Source organism: Macaca fascicularis, chromosome 5 (genome assembly GCF_037993035.2).
Source record: "Macaca fascicularis isolate 582-1 chromosome 5, T2T-MFA8v1.1".
Classification (NCBI taxonomy): Eukaryota; Metazoa; Chordata; class Mammalia; order Primates; family Cercopithecidae; genus Macaca; species Macaca fascicularis.
This window is the reverse complement of record NC_088379.1, coordinates 166468340-166491896: the sequence shown is the minus strand read 5'-3', so window position 1 is coordinate 166491896 and position 23557 is coordinate 166468340. Positions and strand designations below refer to the sequence as shown.

The window sequence follows — 23557 nt, the reverse complement described above, 5'->3', positions numbered from 1 at the left end:
CTGCATATATTTAAAACACTTGGAATAGTGGTTTTGTAAAAGCAGTGTTATTATTCACCATGATTGTGTTGTGTGCTTAATCTGTTGTACCTGGGAGTTATTTGCAGATTTTTATTATTAAAATGGATGCTATAAACATTACTATAGCAAAATTTATGTGTGTACATTCTTATGTCTGAGTTGTATAATATGCTCATATTTGAGTTTATATTTTACAGACTGGTTTTGCCAATTTACAATTTCACTATGAGTTTATGCGACTTTCCATTGCTCTACATCTCAGTCAGCAATTGAGATTAGGCATTTTAATTTTGTAAATCTAATAGATGTTTAAATGGCATCCTTGTTGTTGCAGTAATGTAATTGTAATGATTAGTAGTGATATTGAACATCTTTTTACAAATATAAGTGATATTTGTGATTTCGTTTTCAGGACATGACTTTTCACATCTTCATTTTTCTATTGAATTGTCAGTCTTTTGTTTTTTCCTTTATCAGTCACAGATAATGGGTTGCTTTGTCCAATTACGGCTTGTATTTTCATTGCTTTGATAATGTAATTTTACAAATAAGAATTCCTAACTCTGACATAGTTTAATTTGTAAACTACTTTTAAAATTATTTCATTTTGTCTCTCAATTTAAAATGTCATCCAATATCCAAATACCTGAGATTATAAAGATATTTTCTTACATTTTATATGAAAATATTTGAAGTTCTGTCTTTTACATATTTGTACTGTTTCCTTTGCTCTTGATTTTTGTGTATGCTGTGAGGTAGAAGTCCAGTTGAGAATTTTCTGTATGGCTAAACTTATCTAGTTGCTTCAGCCCTGTATACTTAATTGACTAATCTTTCTCTGCTAATTTGCCATGCTATGTCTGTCACATATCATAAATGTGGCATGGCTATCTATCTGTCATCTATATACTTGTCATTTATCTATTTCTTGGGACAGAGAAAGAAGAGAGACCTGAGAATATTGGTTGTTTCCAGAGAGGCTTTATCTGAATACACCACTTCATCTTAGTTTTAATCTTGTAGATGAGTCTTGATATATGGTAGAGGGAAGTCATCTTTGCTTTCTCTTTCTGTTTCAGGATTGTCTTGGCTTTTCATGCTCTATTACACTGTCTTACAAATCTAAATCAACTTTCGATTTCCTCAAAAAATGTGTTTTTTGTTTGTTTGTTTGTTTTGAGACAGGGTCTAACTCTGTCACTGAGGCTGGAGTGCAATAGAGCAATTTTGGCTCACTGCAACCTCTGCCTTTCAGGTTCAAGCTATTCTCCTGTCTTAGCCTCCCAAGTAGCTGTGATTACAGGTGCACACCACCACACCTGGCTAATTTTTGTATTTTTAGTAGAAACGGAGTTCTGCCATGTTGGCCAGGCTGGTCTCAAACTCCTGACCTCAGTTGATCTACCCACCTAGGCCTCCCAAAGTGCTGGGATTACAGCCATGAGCTACTGTGCCCAGCCAACATGTTGGTTTTTATCAATTGAAGTTGTGTTGAGATTTTGGATTTAGTAATAATTGATACCTTTAAAATATTGAGTTCTAGTCATGTTTTCCACTGAGTAAGATATTCTTTAATACCTTTCAATAAACTATTATCATGTTCTCAATGAATATTGTTCATGTTGTATGTTGTATTTGTGAACTTTTTGTGATCTCATAGCTATTGTTACAAATCCTACTATTCTCATTTTGCCTACTCTACTTTCCTTTACCTTCTCCACGCTGGAATTTGAGGGCCACCTCTTACCCTCTTTGTGTAGCTTTTCATAACCTATGAGCACTCCATAACCTATTGCACTGGGTCTACATATTGTACAAGTGTCTACTCAGGACAACTGCCATAGGCTTCTTCTGCTTGTCTTCTTTTATTCTAACAAGAGAAATACCTGCAGCTCATTTTACTCAATTCAAAACTCTTTCAAGAGTGACTGTAGAAACTTCTATATTTCTAGGACCCTTTTACTTTTTTTTTTTTTTTTTTTTTTTGAGACGGAGTCTCTCTCTGTCGCCCAGGCTGGAGTACAGTGGCCAGATCTCAGCTCACTGCAAGCTCCGCCTCCCGGGTTTACGCCATTCTCCTGCCTCAGCCTCCCGAGTAGCTGGGACTACAGGCGCCCGCCACCTCGCCCGGCTAGTTTTTTTTTTTTGTATTTTTTAGTAGAGACGGGGTTTCACCGTGTTAGCCAGGATGGTCTCGATCTCCTGACCTCGTGATCCACCCGTCTCGGCCTCCCAAAGTGCTGGGATTACAGGCTTGAGCCACCGCGCCCGGCCCCCTTTTACTTTTAACAAATTACATTGTATTCCAAACCGCATTTATAAAACTTCATGAAACTTAACAACCATTTAGAACTTGTAGGTGTTTTCATTAAAGTTTCCCTTTTCCCTGATTATTCTGAGAGGTAGTTATTCCTAAATTATTATACTAACAGTAAGGAATTCTGAGAACTGTGGTCAAGAAGAGAACATTTCAATTAATTTGAAGATATTAGAACCTTTTTGCAGGATTATTTTCTTAAGTTTAAAAAAATAAAATTAATTATTTTACATTTATTATCTAATAATATTTTTACACAAAGTTCTCATCATTTTGGCTTTGCTTTTCATACCAGAGAATGCAGCTGTTTTATTTTCATTTACTTAATAATTTTAAGCAATAGTTTCAATCCATGTTGGTTGACATTTCTTTTCTATTGCATCTTTTTAAATTGATTCATGAAACAATTTACTTTAAGGAAAGTAGTTTTTAAAATGATGTATTGACCAAATTAAACGTATTTAATTTATTATTTCACAGTGTTATTTACTGATTCTATGTTAAGTATGTTAGTAAATAGGTTACTGAGAAAAATCTGTAGTTTATAGAAAATCTTATCCACTGTGAGATAATACTACCCTAGTCAATCTCAATATGTAGAAGTTTGCTTAAATTTATTTTATTGTTATTTTATGAAAATACATTTTGTTTACATAAAAAGCTAGGAAAATAGCTTTTACAGTATTGCAAAGTAAACGCATGTACTAGAAAACTCAGAATTTGAAACGAAGTTACGTTAATGTCAGTGTATATCAAAACATGTATTTTATACAGAAAACTGTATTTAAAGTGCAAATAATATTGGTAGCATACAATTTAGAACTATAAGGAGGAACATGATATGAAAAAGAAAGTGGGTTAACATTTAAAATTTACCATTTTATAACAGATGAAACATCTTTTAGATTGAAGCAATCTAAACAATATGATTAAAAACATGTGGTTAAATACAGGCCTGAAATTCAGCTGTTATGTACTGATATAATCAATACCTGGTTTTTACTGCCTTGTACATTCTGATTAACCAGTGCTCATCATCTATAGGTTGTTAAATGTTTTGTTACTCTTACATAATTGATTATAATCAATTGGTAGTCACCATAAAAATTTCACAATTTTACATACATGCTACAGGTGTTCTTTTTTCCAAAGTTCCCATTTACACTACCTTGAAAAATATATAAGCAATCAACTCAACAAAATAAATGATTTTGTGTTTTTTTCCTATAAACTCTTTCCAGACATCAATGCCTTAAGGCAACTCTGTAATGGTGTAGAGGCTCACAAAGATTTAATCGCTGAGGAAATATTTATGGAGTGTCTATTGGCAGTCAGATTATAAAGGTATAACGAGAGTTCGGAATAAGTGGAAGATTTTGTCCCTGAATTCAGGGTGTCTGTTCTAAGGCTATAACTCTCAACTATGGCTGAGCCTCCACATCACACATTTGTTTTGATCTATTTAAGATTAGAAAACTGCTGAGAAAATAAAAGATCAGAAATGCTGTATCAGGATGGAGGTAAAGAGTAGGTTTGATATGTCTTTAGACATATAACAAAACTCAAAGCATAAATTTCAGGCTTGGCTAAAACTAATGGAGAATCTAAAAAAAAAAAAAAAAAAAGAATGTGTTAAGAATTATATAAAAAGAACAGCTAAATTCTTCAGTCTGTTTGGATGCTAATATGAGACCCCTCACCTTGTTTGGTGACAACAACCGAGTTATTCAACAGCAGTATATTTTAGTTTTCTTATCTGCAAAATGGGATTAATAATGCGGCCTTTTTGACAAAGTTGTTTAAATGATAAAATTTCATGTTTCATTTAAATTGTTCAGCATAGCACTCGACATATTTACATGCTCAATAAATATTTACTATTTATTTTAAATAGACTGAAATATGGTGTTTTATTTTAAATATATTGAAAAGATCTATGTTTTATGCAAACTAATAAGAGGATATTAAAGTCTAGCTTGTTCAAAAAGCTGCCTGAAAAGGTGTTTATAAAATTGTGTATTCAAGAAAATTTTGGCTGGAATCTTTTAATTCCATTTAGAGGAAAGAGATAAAAATATGAACAAACAAATATAGCTTAGAAATGGTCATGGTAATTTAGATATGCTGTTTTAGAAAGAAGAGCAGTGTAACTAAAAGAGATTTGGTGTTATGGAATAACACAGATTTCAACAAAACACCTTGAAAGTTGTAGTCTTGGATAATTTTTACATCATTGGGTGAAGGAATCTAGATTATACTAGAAAGGGAAGACTGTACTCTCTAGGTAGCTCTATAGGACATACAGAAAAGTTGTTTATTTCAGGTTTTCAATAAATTTTAAAAGAATTATCTGAAAATATACATTAAAATATTAATATACAGTTTGGCATATTTGAACATAAACATAATCACAAATACCATCCACATATATTCAGAATTTTCACTGTTGTTTTTAATTATTCTTGTCCAGTGAACTAATTCTTTGTTGTGATCTGGTCTCCATGATATTTTCTGGTTGTAACGAGTTTTACACTTTCTTGCCCTGCATTTATGTCTATGTTATGCAGACTAGATATCTTGCTATTATATTTCTAGTCATCAATAATTTTTTTTTGCTCAAAATCTTTCTAAAAATACTCGACTCTAATCTTTCTCGACTAATTTATACAAAAGTCTGGCATTCCCCCATTATACTCTACAACATGTCAAATACCTGCTTACTGTTCACGTGGGGTACAGTCTTTTGTCTTTTCATTTAGCATTTCAGTTCCCTAACAGTGTTCTGTCTGTATGACCCCTGTTTTTAATGGTAGCCTGTGGTGAAAGCTGGAGTTACATTGTGAAATTTGTATCAATAGTTACTTTTTGTGGAGGTTCAAGCTCCAAATCCTCTCCTATTGTGTAGCTCATAAGGCTTTCCCTCATTAAATCAGTGAGAGTAGCACCACGACAGTTTCCTCAGGGAGTTGTAGAAATGTGGTATGATTGATCTTATATAATATGATATTGAGGATTTATATTTTTTTGAGAATTATGAAGGAAATAATCAGTTAAACCGTATGACAGCCAGAGTGTACAATATGGTTCCCCTTCCCTCCTCTTCCTCCCCTTCTGCCTCCCCTCTCCTCATCCCTTCTTCTTTGACTCCTCCTCCTCCTTTTCCTCTTCTCCCATTTATCTCTTTCTTTCTCTTCTCTGATCTTTTTTTCCTTGTCAGAAGATTTTTATCATTTTCAAGGCCGGATTCAATAGCTCCATAATCATTTTCTTGTTTTCAATAAATCTGTAGTGTGTGTCAGTTTGAGGGAAGCTATTTTTAACAGAAATTCACCTAGCATAAATATAGGTAAAGTCAGAAATTATATCAGATGTGGTTTTGGAATACTATCATGTGAACTTTGGTAAGTCAGTGGATACTATCATATTTTAAAGATATAAATATTTTTTAAAAATCACATTTCAGAGGGAAAACAGTTTCTTTACCAAAAGATACTGACACAATTAGTTACATTTTACAAAAATGAAGTGAAGATAAATGCTCACTTTTTATTGATAAATATTGTATATAATATTAAAAACTGAGCAACACATTAAAAATTTAGAAATAAACATGAAAAATTCTAAATCCAAAATTAAAATTGGGAAGAGGTAATGAACAAAAAACTCTTAGAAAGTAAATCTTCAGAGTAAATATCTGGGAAAAAATCTTTAAGACTATTTATAGTAAAGTGTATTGAAAATTTGCCAATTACATCTTAAAAAGCTGGAGAGGATGTGGAGAAATAGGAACGCTTTTACACTGTTGGTAGGAATATAAATTAGTTCAACCATTGTGGAAGACAGTGTGGTGATTCCTCAAGGATCTAGAATGAGAAATACCATTTGACCCAGCAATCCCATACCTGGGTATATTCCCAAAGGATTATAAATCCTTCTACTATAAAGACACGTGCTCACGTATGTTTATTGCAGCACTATTCACAATAGCAAAGGCTTAGAACCAACCCAAATGCCCATCATTGATAGACTGGAAAGTGGCACATATACGCCATGGAATACTATGCAGCCATAAAAAAGAATGAGTTCATGTCCTTTGCAGGGACATGGATAAAGCTGGAAACCATCATTTTCAGCAAACAAACACAAGAACAGAGAACCAAACACCGCATGTTCTCACTCATAAGTGGGAGCTGAACAATAGAACACATGGACACAGGGTGGGGAACATCACACATTGGGGTCTGTCGGGGATTGGAGGTCTAGGGGAGGGATAGCATTAGGAGAAACACCTAATGTAGATGACAGGTTGATGTGTGCAGCAAACCACCATGGCACTGTATACCTATGTAACAAATCTGCACATTCTGCATGGTATGTATCCCAGAACTTAAAGCATAATAATAATAATAACAATAATGATAATAAAAAGAATTTTCTGTACCAGCACCTCATATCCTCATTCTCTGCAGCTGAGAAAAGGGGTTGAATACAGGGGTTGATATGTTTTACAATGTTGTCTTTTGACTCAAACTTCAGCGTATCTACCCAGCCTTTCTTCTATGGGCACATGCACTCTCACTACATTTCCAGCCTTTTTTCTTCAAACCTGGTAGTATATTTTACCTTTTTTGTTTTGAGCATTTTTTCTCAAATTTCCTCTTTGTTCTCTCTTCCTGTTTTTATCCCCGAGTTCAACTTATGATTGACAAGGAAGGCAGTGTGTTGTGGGAGCATGAAACACAGACTCTGGAGTAAGCCTACCTGGTTTCCAATCCTAGCTCTGCTAATTAGAGGCCAAGTGGAACTAGTAGCTTACTTGACATCTTAGCATCCCTGGCTATAAAGTGAGAGAATATTAATAGATCTTGTTTTATAGGTTTAATATACAGATGAAATGTGTCCATTTTTGTGAAGTGTTTACAGTAATGTCTGGCATACTGATAACTGCTTTATAAATAAAGATTAAATGCATTGAGTTTTGTCTCGATAATTTGTAGTTAATTAGCTTTCTGTTGCTGATAGCAATGTTTTGGAATGCAAAAGTGTTTCTTCTTCATATAAATATGTCAATTATTCTTTCTTTTTTGATTTCTAATTTTTGTCATACTCAGTGAAGATTTCATTAACTAAGACTATATATAGTTTTATTATGGCTTTTTTTTGTATTTAAGTATTTCATATAGATTTTAGTTTAACAACAGCTTTACTCTGCTATTCTCCACAAACCGTAAAATTAACCCATTCAAAGTGTGCAATTCAGTGCTTTCTACTGTATTAGCAAAATTGTGCAGCCATCATGGCTGTCAAAGTTTAGAATATTTTCATCCCTCCAAAAAGGACTTCAGACTTATTAGCAGGTATTTTCCCCTCCCCCATCCCCTCAGTCCCTGGTTACCACAAATCTGTCTTCTATGTCTATGGATGTGGTCATTCAGGACGTCATACAATTAGACTCAGACAGTTTGTGACTTTTTGTGTCTGGCTTCTTTCACTTAGAATATTAATTTCAAGATTCATACAAAGGCCCTAAGGCCGAAAAGAAAGGTTTATTCATGTTGCAGTATATATTTGTACTTTATTCCTTTTTATTGTCAAATAATCTATACTCCATTGTATAGATATACTACATTTTATTTATCCATTCATCCATTGATAGACATTTGGGTTGTTTTCACTTTTTGCCTTTTATGAGTAATATAGCTATGCACATTTGCATACAGAAAGTATCAGACATGTTTTCAGTTCTTTTGGGTATGTACATAGGAATGAATTGCTAGTCCTAGGTAACTTAGTTTAGCTTTTTGAGGAGTGGCCAAACTGTTATCCAAAGCAGAGGCACCATTTAATATTCTCACTAGCAATGCGTGAAGGTTCCAAATTTTCCACATCCTCTCCAACATCTGCAACTGTCTCTTTTTTATTTTAACCAATGTAGAGTATATGAAGTATCTGAGGTTTTTATTTGCATATCCTTAGTGACTAGTAATGCTGAACGTGCTTTTATGTGCTTATTGTTCATTTGTAAATCTTTTGAGGAATGTTCGTTTGAATCCTCTACCCATTATTTTAATTAGACTATTTGTTTTATTTTGTTTTGTTTTGAGACAGAGTTTCACTCTGTCACCCAGGCTGGAGTGCAGTGGAACGATTTTGGCTTACTGCAACCTCCATCTCTCGGGTTCAAGCAATTCTTGTGCCTCAACCTGCTGAGTAGCTGGGATTATAGGCATGTGCCACCATGCCCAGCTAATTTTTGTATTTTTAGTAGAGACGAGGTTTCCCCATGTTGGCCGGCTGGTCTCGAACTCCTGACCTCAGGTGATCTGCCTGCCTTGGCCCCCCAAAGTGTTGGGATTACAGGTGTGAGCTACCATGCCCAGCCTATTTGCTTTTTGATTGTTGAATTGTAATTACTCTTTATATATTCTGAATAGAATATCCTAATCAGATAAATTTTCTTCAAATATTTCCTCTTTTCTACAGGGTATCTCTTTACTTTCTTGATGTCTTTTGAGCAGCAAAAAAATTTTACTTTTTATAAAGCTGAATTTACCTATTTTTCTTTGGTATGTTGTGTGTGGCTGTTGAGATTCACTCTTACTGGTAAGCTAACGATTGAACAGGGATTTAATTAAATGCCTTGCATCAGTAAGTCTCCCAGGCTTTGTTGAGGTTCTCTATCTCTGTTTTGTGTTACAATATGAGTGTTCCTATATAGTTCACGACTCTGTCTTAGCCTTCAATTTCTGCTTGTGTAGAGCCTTATGTGCAGCTAGAGATGAGAGAATAGGGATTCACACGTCTCTGCTGAGCGTGCACAGAGTCCTGCACTTTTGTGTGGCCTTCTAGACGCCTAGGAATTTGTGGAACTCTACAAATTTCTCTACGGAGAGCCCATTCCTCAGGTTTATCTTGTAATGTTTATTTAGTCAAACACTACTGTTATCTACAACTAGTATCTCTGTTGCAGAAAGTTGTAATGTTAAACAACTGCTGTTGTTTCCTTTCATAAAGACTTTAGGGGGCAGGTGTGGTGACTGATGCCTGTAATCCCAGCACTTTGGGTGGCTGAAGCAGGAGTTCAAGACCAGCCTGGCCAACATGGTGAAAACCGAGTGTCTCTACTAAAAATACAAAAATTAGCTGGGCGCAGTGGCTCACTCCTGGAATCTCAGCAATTTGGGAGGCTGAGGCAGCTGAATCACCTGAGGTCAGGAGTTCGAGACCAGCCTGGCTAACATGGTGAAGCCCTGTTTCTACTAAAAATACAAAAAATTAGCCAGGCGTGGTGGCACGTACTTGTGGCGCCTGTAATCCCAGCTACTCGGGAGGCTGAGGCAGGAGAATCGCTGGAACCCGGGAAGCAGAGGTGGCAGTGAGACGAGATCATGCCATTGCACTCCACCTTGGGCAACAAAAGCGAAACTCCATCTCAAAATAAAAACTAAAACAAAAACAAAAACTAACCGGGTGTGATGGCGTGCCCCTCTGCTCCCAGCTACTCGGGTGGCTGAGGCAGGAGAATTGATTGAACCCGGGAGGCAGAGATTGCAGTGAGCCAAGATCATGCCACTGCACTCCAGAGCCTGGGAACCCTGTCTCACACACACACATACACACACACACACAGACATTAGGGAAGGGATGGGACTCTTTACACTGAGTGAGCTTTAAGTGTTGCTCAAAGCTCAAATAAAAAGAAGTCATGAAAATGTATATTTTTGAGGAGCTGCTAATCTATCCAACAGGTACAATTCTCTCAGGATGCGGTCTTGGAGGAGCTTCAGACTTGCTCTTTCCCTTCCAATGTCTTCTAGGATGATGATTTTCATAGCTGGCATAATTTCAAGGAGCCTAGTTCAAGGCCACCATGCAGCTGTGGAGAGGTGTTGAGGAAGTAAAGTTAAAATGCCACATAAATTTTGCCATTCTTATTAGGAGCCAGCCACTTTTTGAATAAATACTCTGTGGGCTATTGTGAGCCTTTCTCTATTTCCAGAATTCTGAAAAAAAAAAAAATGATTTTGGCAATGTTTGCCAGAATAATCATTATTGTAATGGAAGAGAAAATTTTCTGATCTTTGCTGTTCTGGAGGTGCTTCATGGATTTGATTTTAACAGTGCAAGTTTATTTCTTTTCTTTTTTTTTTCAAAATGATTATGCATTTATCTCCATTATTTTGAAGTGGTATGGTTATTTTATTCAAATGTGTTGATGGTATCTGGGCTTGGAAAATAAATGCTATTCTATGTTATGTCTATAAATGTTATCACCGAGATCACACTGCTTTAATAATTATTTTTATTGGTAAATATATAATTAAGTAATATAGAAGTAGTAGATAACTACCAGGGTGAAGAATGCAGTTAACAGGTGTTTGTTCTAGCCATTCATAAGAAGAAAACACCTTATAGCTGTGCTAATCTTTTTTTAAATTTTTTTATTTGTAATTATTTATTTATTTAGAGACAGAGTCTCACTCTGTTGCCCAGGCTGGATTGCCGTGGCACGTTCTTGGGTCACTGCAACCTCTGCCTCCCAGGTTCAAGCAATTTTCCTGTCTCAGCCTCCTGAGTAACTGTGACTACAGGTGTGTGCCACCACACACAGCGAATTTACATATTTTTAGTAGAGACATGACTTCGTTGTGTGGGCCAGGCTGGTCTTGAACTCCTGACATCAAGAGATCCACCTGCCTTGGCCTCTCAAAGTGCTGGGATTACAGGGGTGAGGCCACCGTGCCTGGCTGGCCTGTATTAATCTTGAAAATGGGAGCTAAATTAGAGCACATATGTGGAAACTAACTAACTTTATATATTAAACACACATTTCAAATAAATATTTAAAAGCTATATTTATGAGTTGAGATGATGCTTTTCAAACAAAACACATTGTTAGAAAATTATAATTACAGATCCTTTACACTTATACACCCAACAATGCTCATGTTGATAATTTTAAAACAATATTTGAGTCTATTTGTTTTGCACCTGAATATGCCTTTTAAAAAATGAAATTGTTGCAATTAATTCAAAATGCAAACACCTTGTTTTATTTTATTTTTTAATAGGATTTTGGAGATGATGGGTCCTTGTACATTACCAAGGTGACCACAACTCACATGGGCAATTACACCTGCTATGCAGATGGCTATGAACAAGTCTATCAGACTCACATCTTCCAAGTGAACGGTAAGAAATGATTTTTGTTACCCTGATGATTCAAAGAATACCATAATTTATTAGGAAGGGAAGCCTTCAATTTTTTTAATTTTGCAAGGTACTAATAATATTTCAAGTTTTGTGACTCAACTGAAAATGTAAATGTTTTTTAAGTAAAAAACAAAACAAAAACCACACACAAAGTTTCCAAGTGAATAAGCACTATAAATTAGTACTATTATTATTATCATAAAATGTTAAAGTAACTCATTTTAATTGGAAAATTAGAACACAAGAAATTTACATTGTTTTAGTTTAGAATATTAACAACTAGGCAAGCATAAATTTTTAGAAACAAAAATTTTAAATAGATCATCTATTTAATTGATTGCATTAATGATATAGACTACTATTATTCATGTATAACAAATTTTATACTCTTGATGGTTAATTTACTGGCTGTCTATGAAAGTGGACCAGGTGGGCTGATATCACTCCTACAATCAGAGCTTTTCTTTATTTCTGATTTAATTTAAATTGTAGTTATTTACTAGCATTAATAATTGCATATGTGACTTATTAGTAAACATTTCATTTCCATAATTTAGTGTAATATATATATATGTTAATATACTCTACGATTTATAAAAAGGAGGCAGAAACTTACTTGGCTTTCTGTCGGAAAAGCAAGATGGCTAGTGTGATGAGCATGAATTTAGAGGAGAGTGGCAGATAATGAGCTTGTAGAGGTAGCCTTGGGGCAGATCACATGGAGCCCTGTGGACCTAGGTAAATATTTGGATTTCCATTCTAAGTATAAGGGGATGCTATCAAAGTGTTTAGTACATGAAGTAGCACATTCTGATTTTTTTTACAAAACAAATGAATAGTTTACAGACTATTTTAGTGTCCAAGTAAGAGATAGTGGTAGCTTAAAATATAGTCTTAATGGTGGAGTTATAAAGAAGTGGTCACATTTGGAGTATATTTTCAAAGTACTTCTGTGAGTATCACTGAGGAATAGCCCGTGAGTGCGAGAGTTAAAAAATGATCTTAAGGAATCTGAAGGAAACAGTTAGGTATATGGGTGTGCCATTTACTGCTTTGAAGAAGGAACACATTTTGGGATTGGGTGAGATTACATTTTAGCATGTCAACTTAAATATAATTATCGATGGAAATGTCAAGTATTCAATTGAGGAACATGAAAGCCCAAATTTGTATGTTCAGGTAATATCAATATGTATAAATTGCACTTAAAGTCATAAATCTGAGCTTAATTAGGTCACGTTAGAAATAAGTATAGATGGATATGAAGTCAGAGGATTGAGTCTTGGATCTGAGGTTAACAAGTGGAGAAGACTGAGAAGGAGAACCCTGTGATGAGAAGTACGCGTACTGGAAATCAATTAATAAAATGTTCCAAAAAGTTTGAAAATATTGGGCAATCTGATTTAACTATTGTTGACACTCCAAAGGAGCAGATCTAGTTCTTGGTTTCTGGTGAAAATACAGTTGGCATCTAGACATAATCAAATCTTTGAACCCAACTTTCCATGAAACCAGGGAAGAAAGCAGGCAAGACGCAAAGTTGATTCATGCTGTTCCCAGTGGCCTCAGATGTTTGGAGATGGACTTTCATATACATAGTAATTACACCTGCTGATACACAATCTTGAGGGAGTAGGACAAGTGTGTGCTGAGGATGCTCCTCCCTCTATGTAAATGCTGCATCCATGGGGAAATTGTTCTTGCACATGTGGCCCTCACTTTCTATTTTGTGGCGAATGCTTACTGACTGTTCGCCTATTCAACAAGATTAGTGTCCTCCCTTTTTTTTTTTTTTTTCCAACATTAGAGAGAGAGAGTCTCCAATTGTGTTTTTGGCTAACAATTAATTCTGTTTTTTATCTCTTATCCTCACTCCCAGTCCTAGTTCTTTCATGTAAGAGTTCCTAGTAGTTTTTAGCGTGTATGGTGCATGTTCCCCACCTGCATCAGAATCGCATAAAAGAAAAGATCACAAGTGCAGAACCCTGGCCTTCACCAGCACTCTCAGGAAGTCTGATTTGAAATCTGCATTTTGAAAAGCGTCTCAGGAAATTAGGATACGTGGTAAAGTGTGACAACTATTCTAAACGGCTGCTCTTTAGGAGCTGCTGCTCCTCATTCATGTCTGATGTAGGTTTCTTACATAACTTACTCATTTGCCATGCCCCGGCTGAGAAACCCACGGAGGAGACTTTGAGCCAAACTGTGGGCTTTCATGTTGCAAGGTTGCACTGAGCAGCACTGGTGAAGGGCAGCTTCCCTATTTCATCCCCTCCCGTGAATGAACTGCTTACTCTCTGATCTCAGGTTTTTCTGAAGACGGAATATAGGAATAAAGAAATAATGAGGTCTCAGAAACAGAGTGCTCCCCATCAGCCTTAGCATTATGAATTAATGAAAAGGAATTCAATATTAGCAGTGATTTCTTGTGCTGAACTCCAATGCTTTTCCTTTTCGAGGTACAAGGGTCCCTGAACCAATATCCCACAGGGAGCAAAACCAGTTTCTTTCCATTACGTCCCATAACATTTAAACTGCTCTGACTTTCTTGGTATAAAGACTTTCAGGAAGGGATGGGGTTTGGAGAGAAAACCAATGATATTATCATCGCTGAGAGGGCAAACAAGATGAGGAGTATAATTTAAGCACTAGATTTCAGTACTTGTGTGCAATTATTGACCTTTCCAAGACCAGCTTTTGCCAAGTATCGGTGATAAAACTATGATTATAGTCAATTCAAGAGAGAAAGGAAAGTGAAAAAATAAAGAACACGTCTATCATTAACTCTTTTAAAGGAGAACATTTGCTGAAAGTTAAGAGAGAACTTTGCAGTAGCTGCAAGGCGCCTGCATTCAAGGGAATGGATTTTATAAAAGTTATAGATATGATCATCTTTTATGCTGATGGGAATAATCCAGTAAAGATGAAAAGCAGATAATTTATAAGACAAAAAGGATAATTATAGTAACAAATCAATTAAATTTAAAATTGATGTGATCTAATTCACAGAAGGACGGACTGATCTTTGGAAGATGAATAGTTCCTCTGTTGAAACACAGAGAAAGACACACTGTTTGGGAAAAGATTCACGGTGCAGGAGCATGAGGACGTCCTTTTTGCATTACCTGAATTTTCTTAAGGGAAATGAATAATGGTTGAAAGTGAAGAGTTTATAATAGCTTTAATGGTTGTGAGAGGGAAGGAAATGTCAAATAATTATCTTGCAATGCAGGAGGGTGATTGAAATAACAATATGTAGTTGGTATGTTGGGGAGAGCTTGTAGTATTCATGAAGCATGTTTTCCTTCTGTTGTGGTTGACTGTAAAGTAGCCATGAGAGAAAAAAAAAGACTGATTTAGCGAGCGTTTGTTTGTCAGGTGAGTAAGTGGGGGATAGTTAGGAGTGAAGAAGTTAAATAAGTTTACAAGGGATTGATTACGGTAGGTCACAGACTAAGTGTGAGATAAGGACACAGGTGAGGACATGATAAATGTGACATGAAAATTGACTGGCATTCCCAAGGATCAAATATTACTAGAATAAGGTACTAGAGAGGAAGATATGCAATACCCTCACTCAAAGCATTTTCAGTTTCTAAAAAAATGTTTCTAGTTAGGTCAAGTCTATATAAAGGACTCTGTGGACCACTAAGGTTTGCTAGGGTTTTAAGCAGCCCAAATGTCCTAATCTAATTTGCCACTTCTAGTCTTAACCACTAGGAGAAATAAGGTATAAAATATCACTGATTTATCAAATTCAACTATCATTGATCAAAAACTTGTTCTGCTGCATTTATATCAGCAAGGGAAGGCAATAAGTTTGTTTCAAAGTTCATTTTATATTTGTTTTTAACAGTGAGGGATTAACTTTAATTGCTATAACATAGACCCAAAAGGCCAGGGGCTCAAAGGAGATATGAGTGTATTCTTCTAACATATAAAAAGATAGGGCGGTTTGGGGATGGCAGATCTATAATGTCTTCAGTATCATAAGCTTCCCCTATTATGATTAGCAAACAGTTTCTACCCTCAGTCTCATCCTCTGACTTCAAAATGGCTGTGAAAATTCTGTAGACCTTTCAACAAGGAAACAGGAAGAGGCAGGAAGGGGGAAATGACACCTGGCACATGAGAAACAACTTTTTTTTAAATTTTGAGACAAGTCTTGCTCTGTTGCCCAGGCTGGAGTGCAGTGGCGCGATCTTGGCTCACTGCAAACTCCGACCCCCGGGTTCAAGCAATTCTCTGCCTCAGCTTCCCCAGTAGCTGGGATTACAGGATTACAGGTGCCCTCCACCACTCCTGATTATTTTTTTTTCTTTTTTTTAGTAGAGACAGGTTTCACCATCTTAGCCAGGCTAGTCTTGAACTCCTGACCTCGTGATTCACACGCTTCGGCCTCCCAAAGTGCTGGGATTACAGGCATGAGCCACCGCACCCAGCCGAGAAAGCACTTTTTAAAAAGGTTTTAATGAAAGCACCAGTCGTAACTTCCATTGATCCTCCCTAAACGAAAACACATGGCACAATATATTTTTCTGACTGTGATGTATTGCCACCCACGACAATATAAAGATTATGTTATCTAAAAGAAAAGGGAAAATAAATATCAAGTAGGTAACCATCCACCTTATTTACAAAGTTTCTGATCTATCAAAATATTTCGACAAACAAAAACTAGAATAATGACACTTTATAATAACATATCTAGAAATGGTGGGATAAGTTACACAACCACAGCCCTAAAATGAGTACTGTCTCTTTTTTGGGGTGTTCCCCTCCTTTGGTTTTATGATGTTTTGTATTTGGCATAAGAACTTTAAACGCATGTTTTTTATGTCAAGAAGTATAGCAAACTTGGGATTACTCAAGTGTTATAAGTCAAAAACAACAAACAGTAGTTGGGAATGAGGAATAATACTGGATAAAATACAATCAAAATGCAAGAAAATGCAAATTATCTACCAAATAGCACATTTATGGAATCCAATAAATCTCTAAAACTGGTTTAACTCATCTTATATTTTTCATTCACTTTTAGAAAAGCTTAAAAGCACCTTTAGAAAATCAGGTTTCAGAATTTAAAATATTTATCTTAACATATTTGTCAATTTGTAATAAAAATAAAATATGTCATTGATTACCATAACAAGCCCTGAAAATACCACAAGTTATTGGAATTAGTAAAAGAGTCTTTTTGAAGTTCAAAGTCTATTTGAATATCCTAGGGCATAAGCCAAATAAAAGTCTATCTATAGCCCTGTTCCTTTTCAAATAATGCAAAATTAGATTATTGAAATATGAAAGTGCTTCTGTGCCGTTGTCTGAAGAAACATTAGGTATAAATCAAAGTAGCTTGACTCTACCAGTGGATTTCATTTCATGCTTTTCCTTCTCTTTTTACATAAAGCAAATCGTCTTTAGATCTTAAGCGTACAGAATGTTTCATACAGAATGTTTGAAATTTTTAAAAGTCATCAGTGTTTACACTCCCCTCTGGGCAGAAAGCGTGTCCGTATTCACAGTAAAACTATATGCACACTGTTACTTCTCTCTCATTCAAATTATCTAAGCCCTCATACATAATATTGTGTGGATGTTTTTTCTACTGAAATAAGAAAACTTCTGCATAAAACGGTTGTTGTTTGTCGGTTTTACAAGATGTCTATATACAACACCCCAATTTTTCTCCTTCAAAGTTGGAAACATCTGTAAGAAAGACACAAGAATCAGATATACAGATATAAAGCATGACCTTCATTACTGAAAAAGCTATTATTTAGAAAACCCAGCTTAAGTCTGGGGCAACAATAGCTTTCTTTTTTGCATCATAGAATTCAGCTTCCTCATTTGGTCATAGGCAACACTGGAATATCTGCCCTGGGTCTGCTAAAGCTTCCTATCTAAGTTTGGCCAGACTGCAGAGAAATCTAGAAAGTGAGACAGTGAGATCTACAGAGCAGGAAGTAAGAGGTCTCCTTCACCCTCTCTTCTCCTCCCACTGAGAGTTAATACACGAGAGAGTGAGAAACTAGAGGGTTACCCTTGCTCACAGATTGTCAAACTGTGGTTCGTGCACAAGGAGCAACAGCAACATGTTTTAAAGGCAAATTCTCAGGGCTCATCTGTGGCTACAAATCAGAAACTCTAAGTAGGGTGTAGAACAATGTGTGTTCTAACAAACATTCCTGGTAATTCTGAAGATAAATTTTGAGAACTACAGTTTCCCTCCTAAAAAGATAACAAGTGGGAACGTTTCCCTTCTTCATATTCTTCAACTCTTTTTTCTTTTAATTTTGATTTAAAACTTTCCGTTGCTTGTCATCTAGGCGATTGGCTCTTGCTTGGCGGGTGGTATTGGCCATGTATCATTTCAGTCTTTTGCCACATGAGGCCCCACAGCAGACAGTATTCATGTCTTGCTCCACAGCCCACACAGGCCTCCTCATCTATGGTGAATGTCCCTTGATAACTACTTGCTGCCAAAGCTTGTCTGTCTGTCACTGTTCCTTAAGATTTTATTTATTAGGTAGGTTAGTGCAAAAGTAATTGCTTTTTTTTTTTTTTGCACTTACTTTTAATGGCAAAACTGCAATTACTTTTGCCCCAACCTAACTGCACAAGAATCTTTATCAACTACACTCAAGGCAGCCCTAATATTCCAGAGATTTGATGTCCTCAGGAATCCTCATTAACCAATGAGGGACACAAATCAGTGAGTAAGAAGCACAGCTACCCATTCACTCAATGGGAAACTCCTGAGGGGCATTCAACATTGTTCAAGGGTCCACACTAGAATCCAGTCCTTTTTTCCCCATAGTTATGAATCTCATGAATGCATCCCCCTTTTCCTCTTACCTTTTATTGTAGTTTTCCTTTCCATTGTCTAACTTTTCCCATTTTCACACTTGTGCCTCCTGGGATCACTTCTCAAATCAAAACTAGTGGAACCTAGGGTCTTTTCTCAGAGCTGCTTTTGGAGATATTCATATTTTAAATAAATTTCAAGTCCTTAACTCAATAACAATTGCTTCTCTATTGTAGCTTCCCCTAAGAACTACTAGTGGGCACCATGTTTGTTTACAGAAGACTTTGAACTATAATAAAACAGTACATTAATTAATTAACTTCAAAACCTCAAAATTCCCTCTATATGCTGTTTCTCATGTTAAATTATGTTCAGTTACACTGTTCAATAGAGTTCTTCAGAGGCTCTGTGATTAAATTAAATCATGATGTCAAGATACTTCAATTATTCAATAGCAAGAATTTGGACATGTTCAAAAATTAACACATAAATATTCTAATTATTAAATTCCCAGAGAGAAATAAAACTGAAGAAATTAAAGTTCCAAAAAATTAGTCCAGAGTAATTAATATCTAAAATTAAATTATTCTGCCCTTATAATTTAACGTCTAAAGAAAGTCCAAAAGTTTAAACTACATGTAAATTCCAAAGAGCCAAGTTTTTCCCTGATTTTTTATTATGGTCACTTTCAGGGAAAGAAGTCCTTGAAAATTGATGACTTTGGGGTAACTTAAACATTTGTATCCTGGGCTTATTCTCACTGGGGTTTGCAATTCATTTTCAAATGATCACATCCATGTTTTCTTTTTCTTTCTTTCTTTCTTTCTTTCTTTCTTTCTTTCTTTCTTTCTTTCTTTCTTTCTTTCTTTCTTTCTCTTTCTTTCTTTCTTTCTTTCTTTCTTTCTTTCTTTCTTTCTTTCTTTCTTTCTTTCTTTCTTTCTTTCTTCCTTCCTTCCTTCCTTCCTTCCTTCCTTCCTTCCTTCCTTCCTTCCTTCCTTCCTTCCCTCCCTCCTTCCTTCCTTCTTTCTTTCCTTTTTTTTTTTTTTTTGAGACAGTCTTGTGCCACCACCCAGGCTGGAGTGCAGTGGCACGATCTTGACTCACTGCAACCTCTGCCTCCCAGGTTCAAGCAATTCTCCTGTTTCAGCCTCCCAAGTAGCTGCGATCACAGGCGCTTGCCACCATGCCCCACTAATTTTTGTATTTTAATAGGGGTTTCACCATGTTGGCCAGGTTCGTCTCAAACTCCTGACCTCAGGTGATCTGCCCACCTCGGCCTCCCAAAGTGCTGGGATTACAAGTGTGAGCCACCATGCCCAGCCTCATTCATTCTTTATTCAATATTTCCTTTTATACTGACTTCTGGTGTGTTCCATAACATTTAGAATGCCATTTTATCTCTATTACTGACTTATTAGTTATACCTTTTTAAAAATTTTCGTTAGACATTGCTATAAGCCACACATGCAATATGAAACTTAACATATTGTCATGTATTTTAAAATAATGTTTTACTACTTCATGTATAAAGTAAGAACCTTAAAACAGCACTCCTTGATCTCTGCCATTATCATCCTTTGTAATAATATTATCAAACATTTAACTTCTACATAGGTTATAAAACACACAATATGTTGTTCCATTTTTGCTTTAGAAGTTAAATATCTTTCAAGGAGGTTTTTAAAATTAGGCAAGAGAACAAAACAACTGCATTTCTGATCCTCCTCATTCTCTCATGTAAAACTGAATTTCTGAATTTTCATTTACCCTAATAAACATGCTTTAATAATTTCAAGTTCAGATCTGCTCCTAATACATTTTCTTGGCCATTGTTTGTGTGAAGGTATTTTTACTTTTATTTTTTAATTGAATAATATTTCTGTTGGATATTAATTTTTTTTTTTTTTTTTTTGAGACCGAGTCTCACTCTGTGTCCCCAGGTTGGAGTGCAGTGGCATGATCTCGGCTCACTGCAAGCTCCGCCTCCCAGGTTCACACCATTCTCTTGCCTCAGTCTCCTGAGTAGCTGGGACTACAGGCGCACGCCACCACGCCCAGCTAATGTTTTTGTATTTTTAGTAGAGACGAGGTTTCAACATGTTAGCCAGGATGGTCTCGATCTCCTGACCTCTTGATCTGCCCGCCTCGGCCTCGCAAAGTGTGGGGATTACAGGCGTGAGCCACCGCGCCCACCCTTAGAATATTGAATTTCAAGTAGATAGTTTTTGGTTTTTATTTTTCTTTCAACAATTTATAGATGTTCTATTGTCTTCTGGCTTGTACTTGCATGGTTTCTAACAGGACATCTCCTATATTTCCAGTATTTCTAGTCTTTTTTTTTTTTTTCATTTATCTGACTGCTTTTAAGATTTTCGCTTTATCATTGGGTATCAGTAATTTATATATGGTAAGCTTTGGTTAGTTTTGCTTTACTTGGATTTTTTTCTGCCAGAGATAACCCAGCTACTTGGAATTTGGGATATACATTTTTAAAACCTTTGAATAAACATTTCGCCATTATTTTTTCAAATAAATTTCTGTTTTCTCCATCCATTTGGATTCAAATTATGGGCATGTGTGTATGCTTGATATTTTCCCATAAATCACTGGGTTCTGTTCCTTTTTTTTCTCTATGTATCTTCAACATTTTTACTTACTGTACTTCACTTTCAATAGCTTTTATGCTCTGACTTTAAGGTCATATTTTTTTCTTTTAACTGTATGTCTAATCAGCTGTTATTCTCTACCAGAGGTTTTTTTGCTAAATTTATTTTAGATATTATATTTTTCCATGATATAAATTCTATTTAAAAATAATTTTTACTTATTCTTTGATTGTATTTGTGTTTTCCTTTAAAATTTTAAACATATTTATACTGGCTACTTAAAGTCCTTGCCGGCAAATTTTATCATGTCTGAAATTTATTGTCTCTTTGTATTCACTGACATTTTTCTTGCATGAGTCATATTTTCCACTCCTTCTCACATCTGTTAATTTTTTGATTGAATGCTGAACATTGTTGACAGAATAGATTTGCTGAACTCCTTTGAGAAGTGTTGAGTTTTGTTTAGGCATCAATTTAATCTTTTTGAGACTTTAAAAAAAAAAAACTGTATTTGAGTCTGTCTAGAGTAGCCTTTACAGTGGGATTTGTTTCACTCTTCTTCTGATATGCAGTATGAGGTGTTTTATGAAATCTCCCCAATCTGCTTTTTTCAGTTAAGTCTCTCCACTCTGCTTAATCTAACTCATATGGCACCTATCCTTGTCTAAGCTCTTGTAGCTTTTAAGCGTAAGCTCCCTGATTGTAGTTGTTTCCTTAGTCATAACATTTTGCCTGATTTTGAATAGTTTCATCCTAGGCATTAAGCGAAAGCCTCAGCAGATCTGTATTTAGATTCCCGTAGCTGTCTCTGCAGAGTTCTCTACTTTATGCTTTTCTTCTCTACAAATTCCAGCTGGCAACTTTTTGAAATTCCAACTTCTCTGATCCTTAGTTCAGTGAGAACCTTCAGTTTTCTCTTTCTGCATCAATGTCAACGGATGCCGCCAAGAAGAAAGCCAAGACAATTATATGCCTCATCTTTCTATTGTCTTTTTTTTTTCTCTTCTTTCAGGGATGGCCATCCTTTGCTGCCGGTTTTCCAACATTTCATAACACTCATTTCCTATTTGTTCTGTTTATATATGGCAGATGGCTTACAAGTTTTAAGTTACAAGTTTTCCACCATAACCTTCTCTATCATGTCAATTTTTCTTAAAGGTCTTGACGTTGTACGGGTTAGAGGAAAGTTTTTTAAGACCTTCATTTGTAACAAGTTCTGAAAGTTAGTACACATGACTAATATTGACAGCATCAGCTCTATATACAATAAATTTAGAAATTTTAAGTAATACCTATTTTGTTCTCTGAGTCCAGTACGTAATTCTGCCAAAAAAAAAAAAAAAAAACATAGCAAATACTCACTAGAACAAGAAAGGAGAATGAATTCCTATTCTAAAAAGAAGTGTTATTTTTGGCTGTCTTAAAATATCGATTTCCTATAACAATTGCACAAATTTAAAGAACTTATATGAATGGATCATAACTTCTTATAAAAAGGTTAGTTTTGTCACTATGTATGGAGAAAAGACTATTTGTGGTCTACCACATAAATGTTGATAGTTTTCCTCAGGAACTGAAGTTCAATATTAGCCAGGCTATGGACACCTACCTAAAGATTACCTTCCTCAGTCCTCCTTGAACCTTTTTACTGTGACAACTTTTTGACCAATGGATTTTGAAGGTAACCATTGTTTTTCATATCTCAATTATGATGATAGAAAAGATATATGTCATCTACTCCTCTTTTTGTTTGTTGAAAAGTGAATGTGATGATGATAGTTGGAGGAGCTATTTTGAATTTGAAAATGGTGAGTCTAATGTGTAAGAAAGGGATCCAGTTTCTATTTTCTGCATATGGCTAGCTGGTTTTCCCAGCAACATTTATTAAATAGGGAATCATTCCCTGATTGCTTGTTTTTGTCAGGTTTGCCAAAGATCAGATGGTTGTAGATGTGTGGTGTTATTTCTGAGGTCTCTATTCTGTTCCATTGGTCTATATATCTGTTTTTGGTACCAGCACCATGCTGTTTTGGTTACTGTAGCCTTGTAGTATAGTTTGAAGTCAGATAGCATGATGCCTCCAGCTTTGTTCTTTTTGCTTAGGATTGTCTTGGCTATATGGGCTCTTTTTTGGTTCCATACGAAATTTAAAGTATTTTTTTTTCTAATTCTGTGAAGAAAGTCAATGGTAACTTGATGGGAATAGCATTAAATCTATAAATTACTTTGGGCAGTATGGCCATTTTCATGATACTGATTCTTCCTATCCATGAGCATGGAATGTTTTTCCATTTGTTTCTGTCCTCTCTTATTTCTTTGAGGAGTGGTTTGTAATTCTCCTTAAAGAGGTCCTTCACATCCCTTGTATGTTGTATTCCTAGGTATTTTATTCTCTTTGTAGCAATTGTGAATGGGATTTCACTCATTATTTGGCTCTCTATTTGTCTATTGTTCGTATATAGGAATGACTGTGATTTTTGCACATTGATTTTGTATTCTGAGACTTTGCTGAAGTTTCTTATCAGCTTAAGGAGTTTGGGGACTGAGTCAATGGGGTTTTCTTTTTTTTTTTTTTTTTTTTTTTTTGAGACG

At 35.5% G+C, this 23557-nt stretch overlaps 1 protein-coding gene across 6 annotated transcripts in view; it reads left to right on the top strand.

The window, feature by feature from the left end:
* The window catches only part of FSTL5 (follistatin like 5), an 812423-nt gene that overhangs the window by 598329 nt on the left and 190537 nt on the right, over window positions 1-23557 (top strand). For all 6 annotated transcript variants that reach the window (XM_005556204.4, XM_005556203.4, XM_005556206.4 and 3 more), the window contains one exon: window positions 11410-11530. In XM_005556204.4, coding sequence (XP_005556261.3) covers window positions 11410-11530 — 121 coding nt within the window. The remainder of the gene's footprint in view (window positions 1-11409; window positions 11531-23557) is intronic.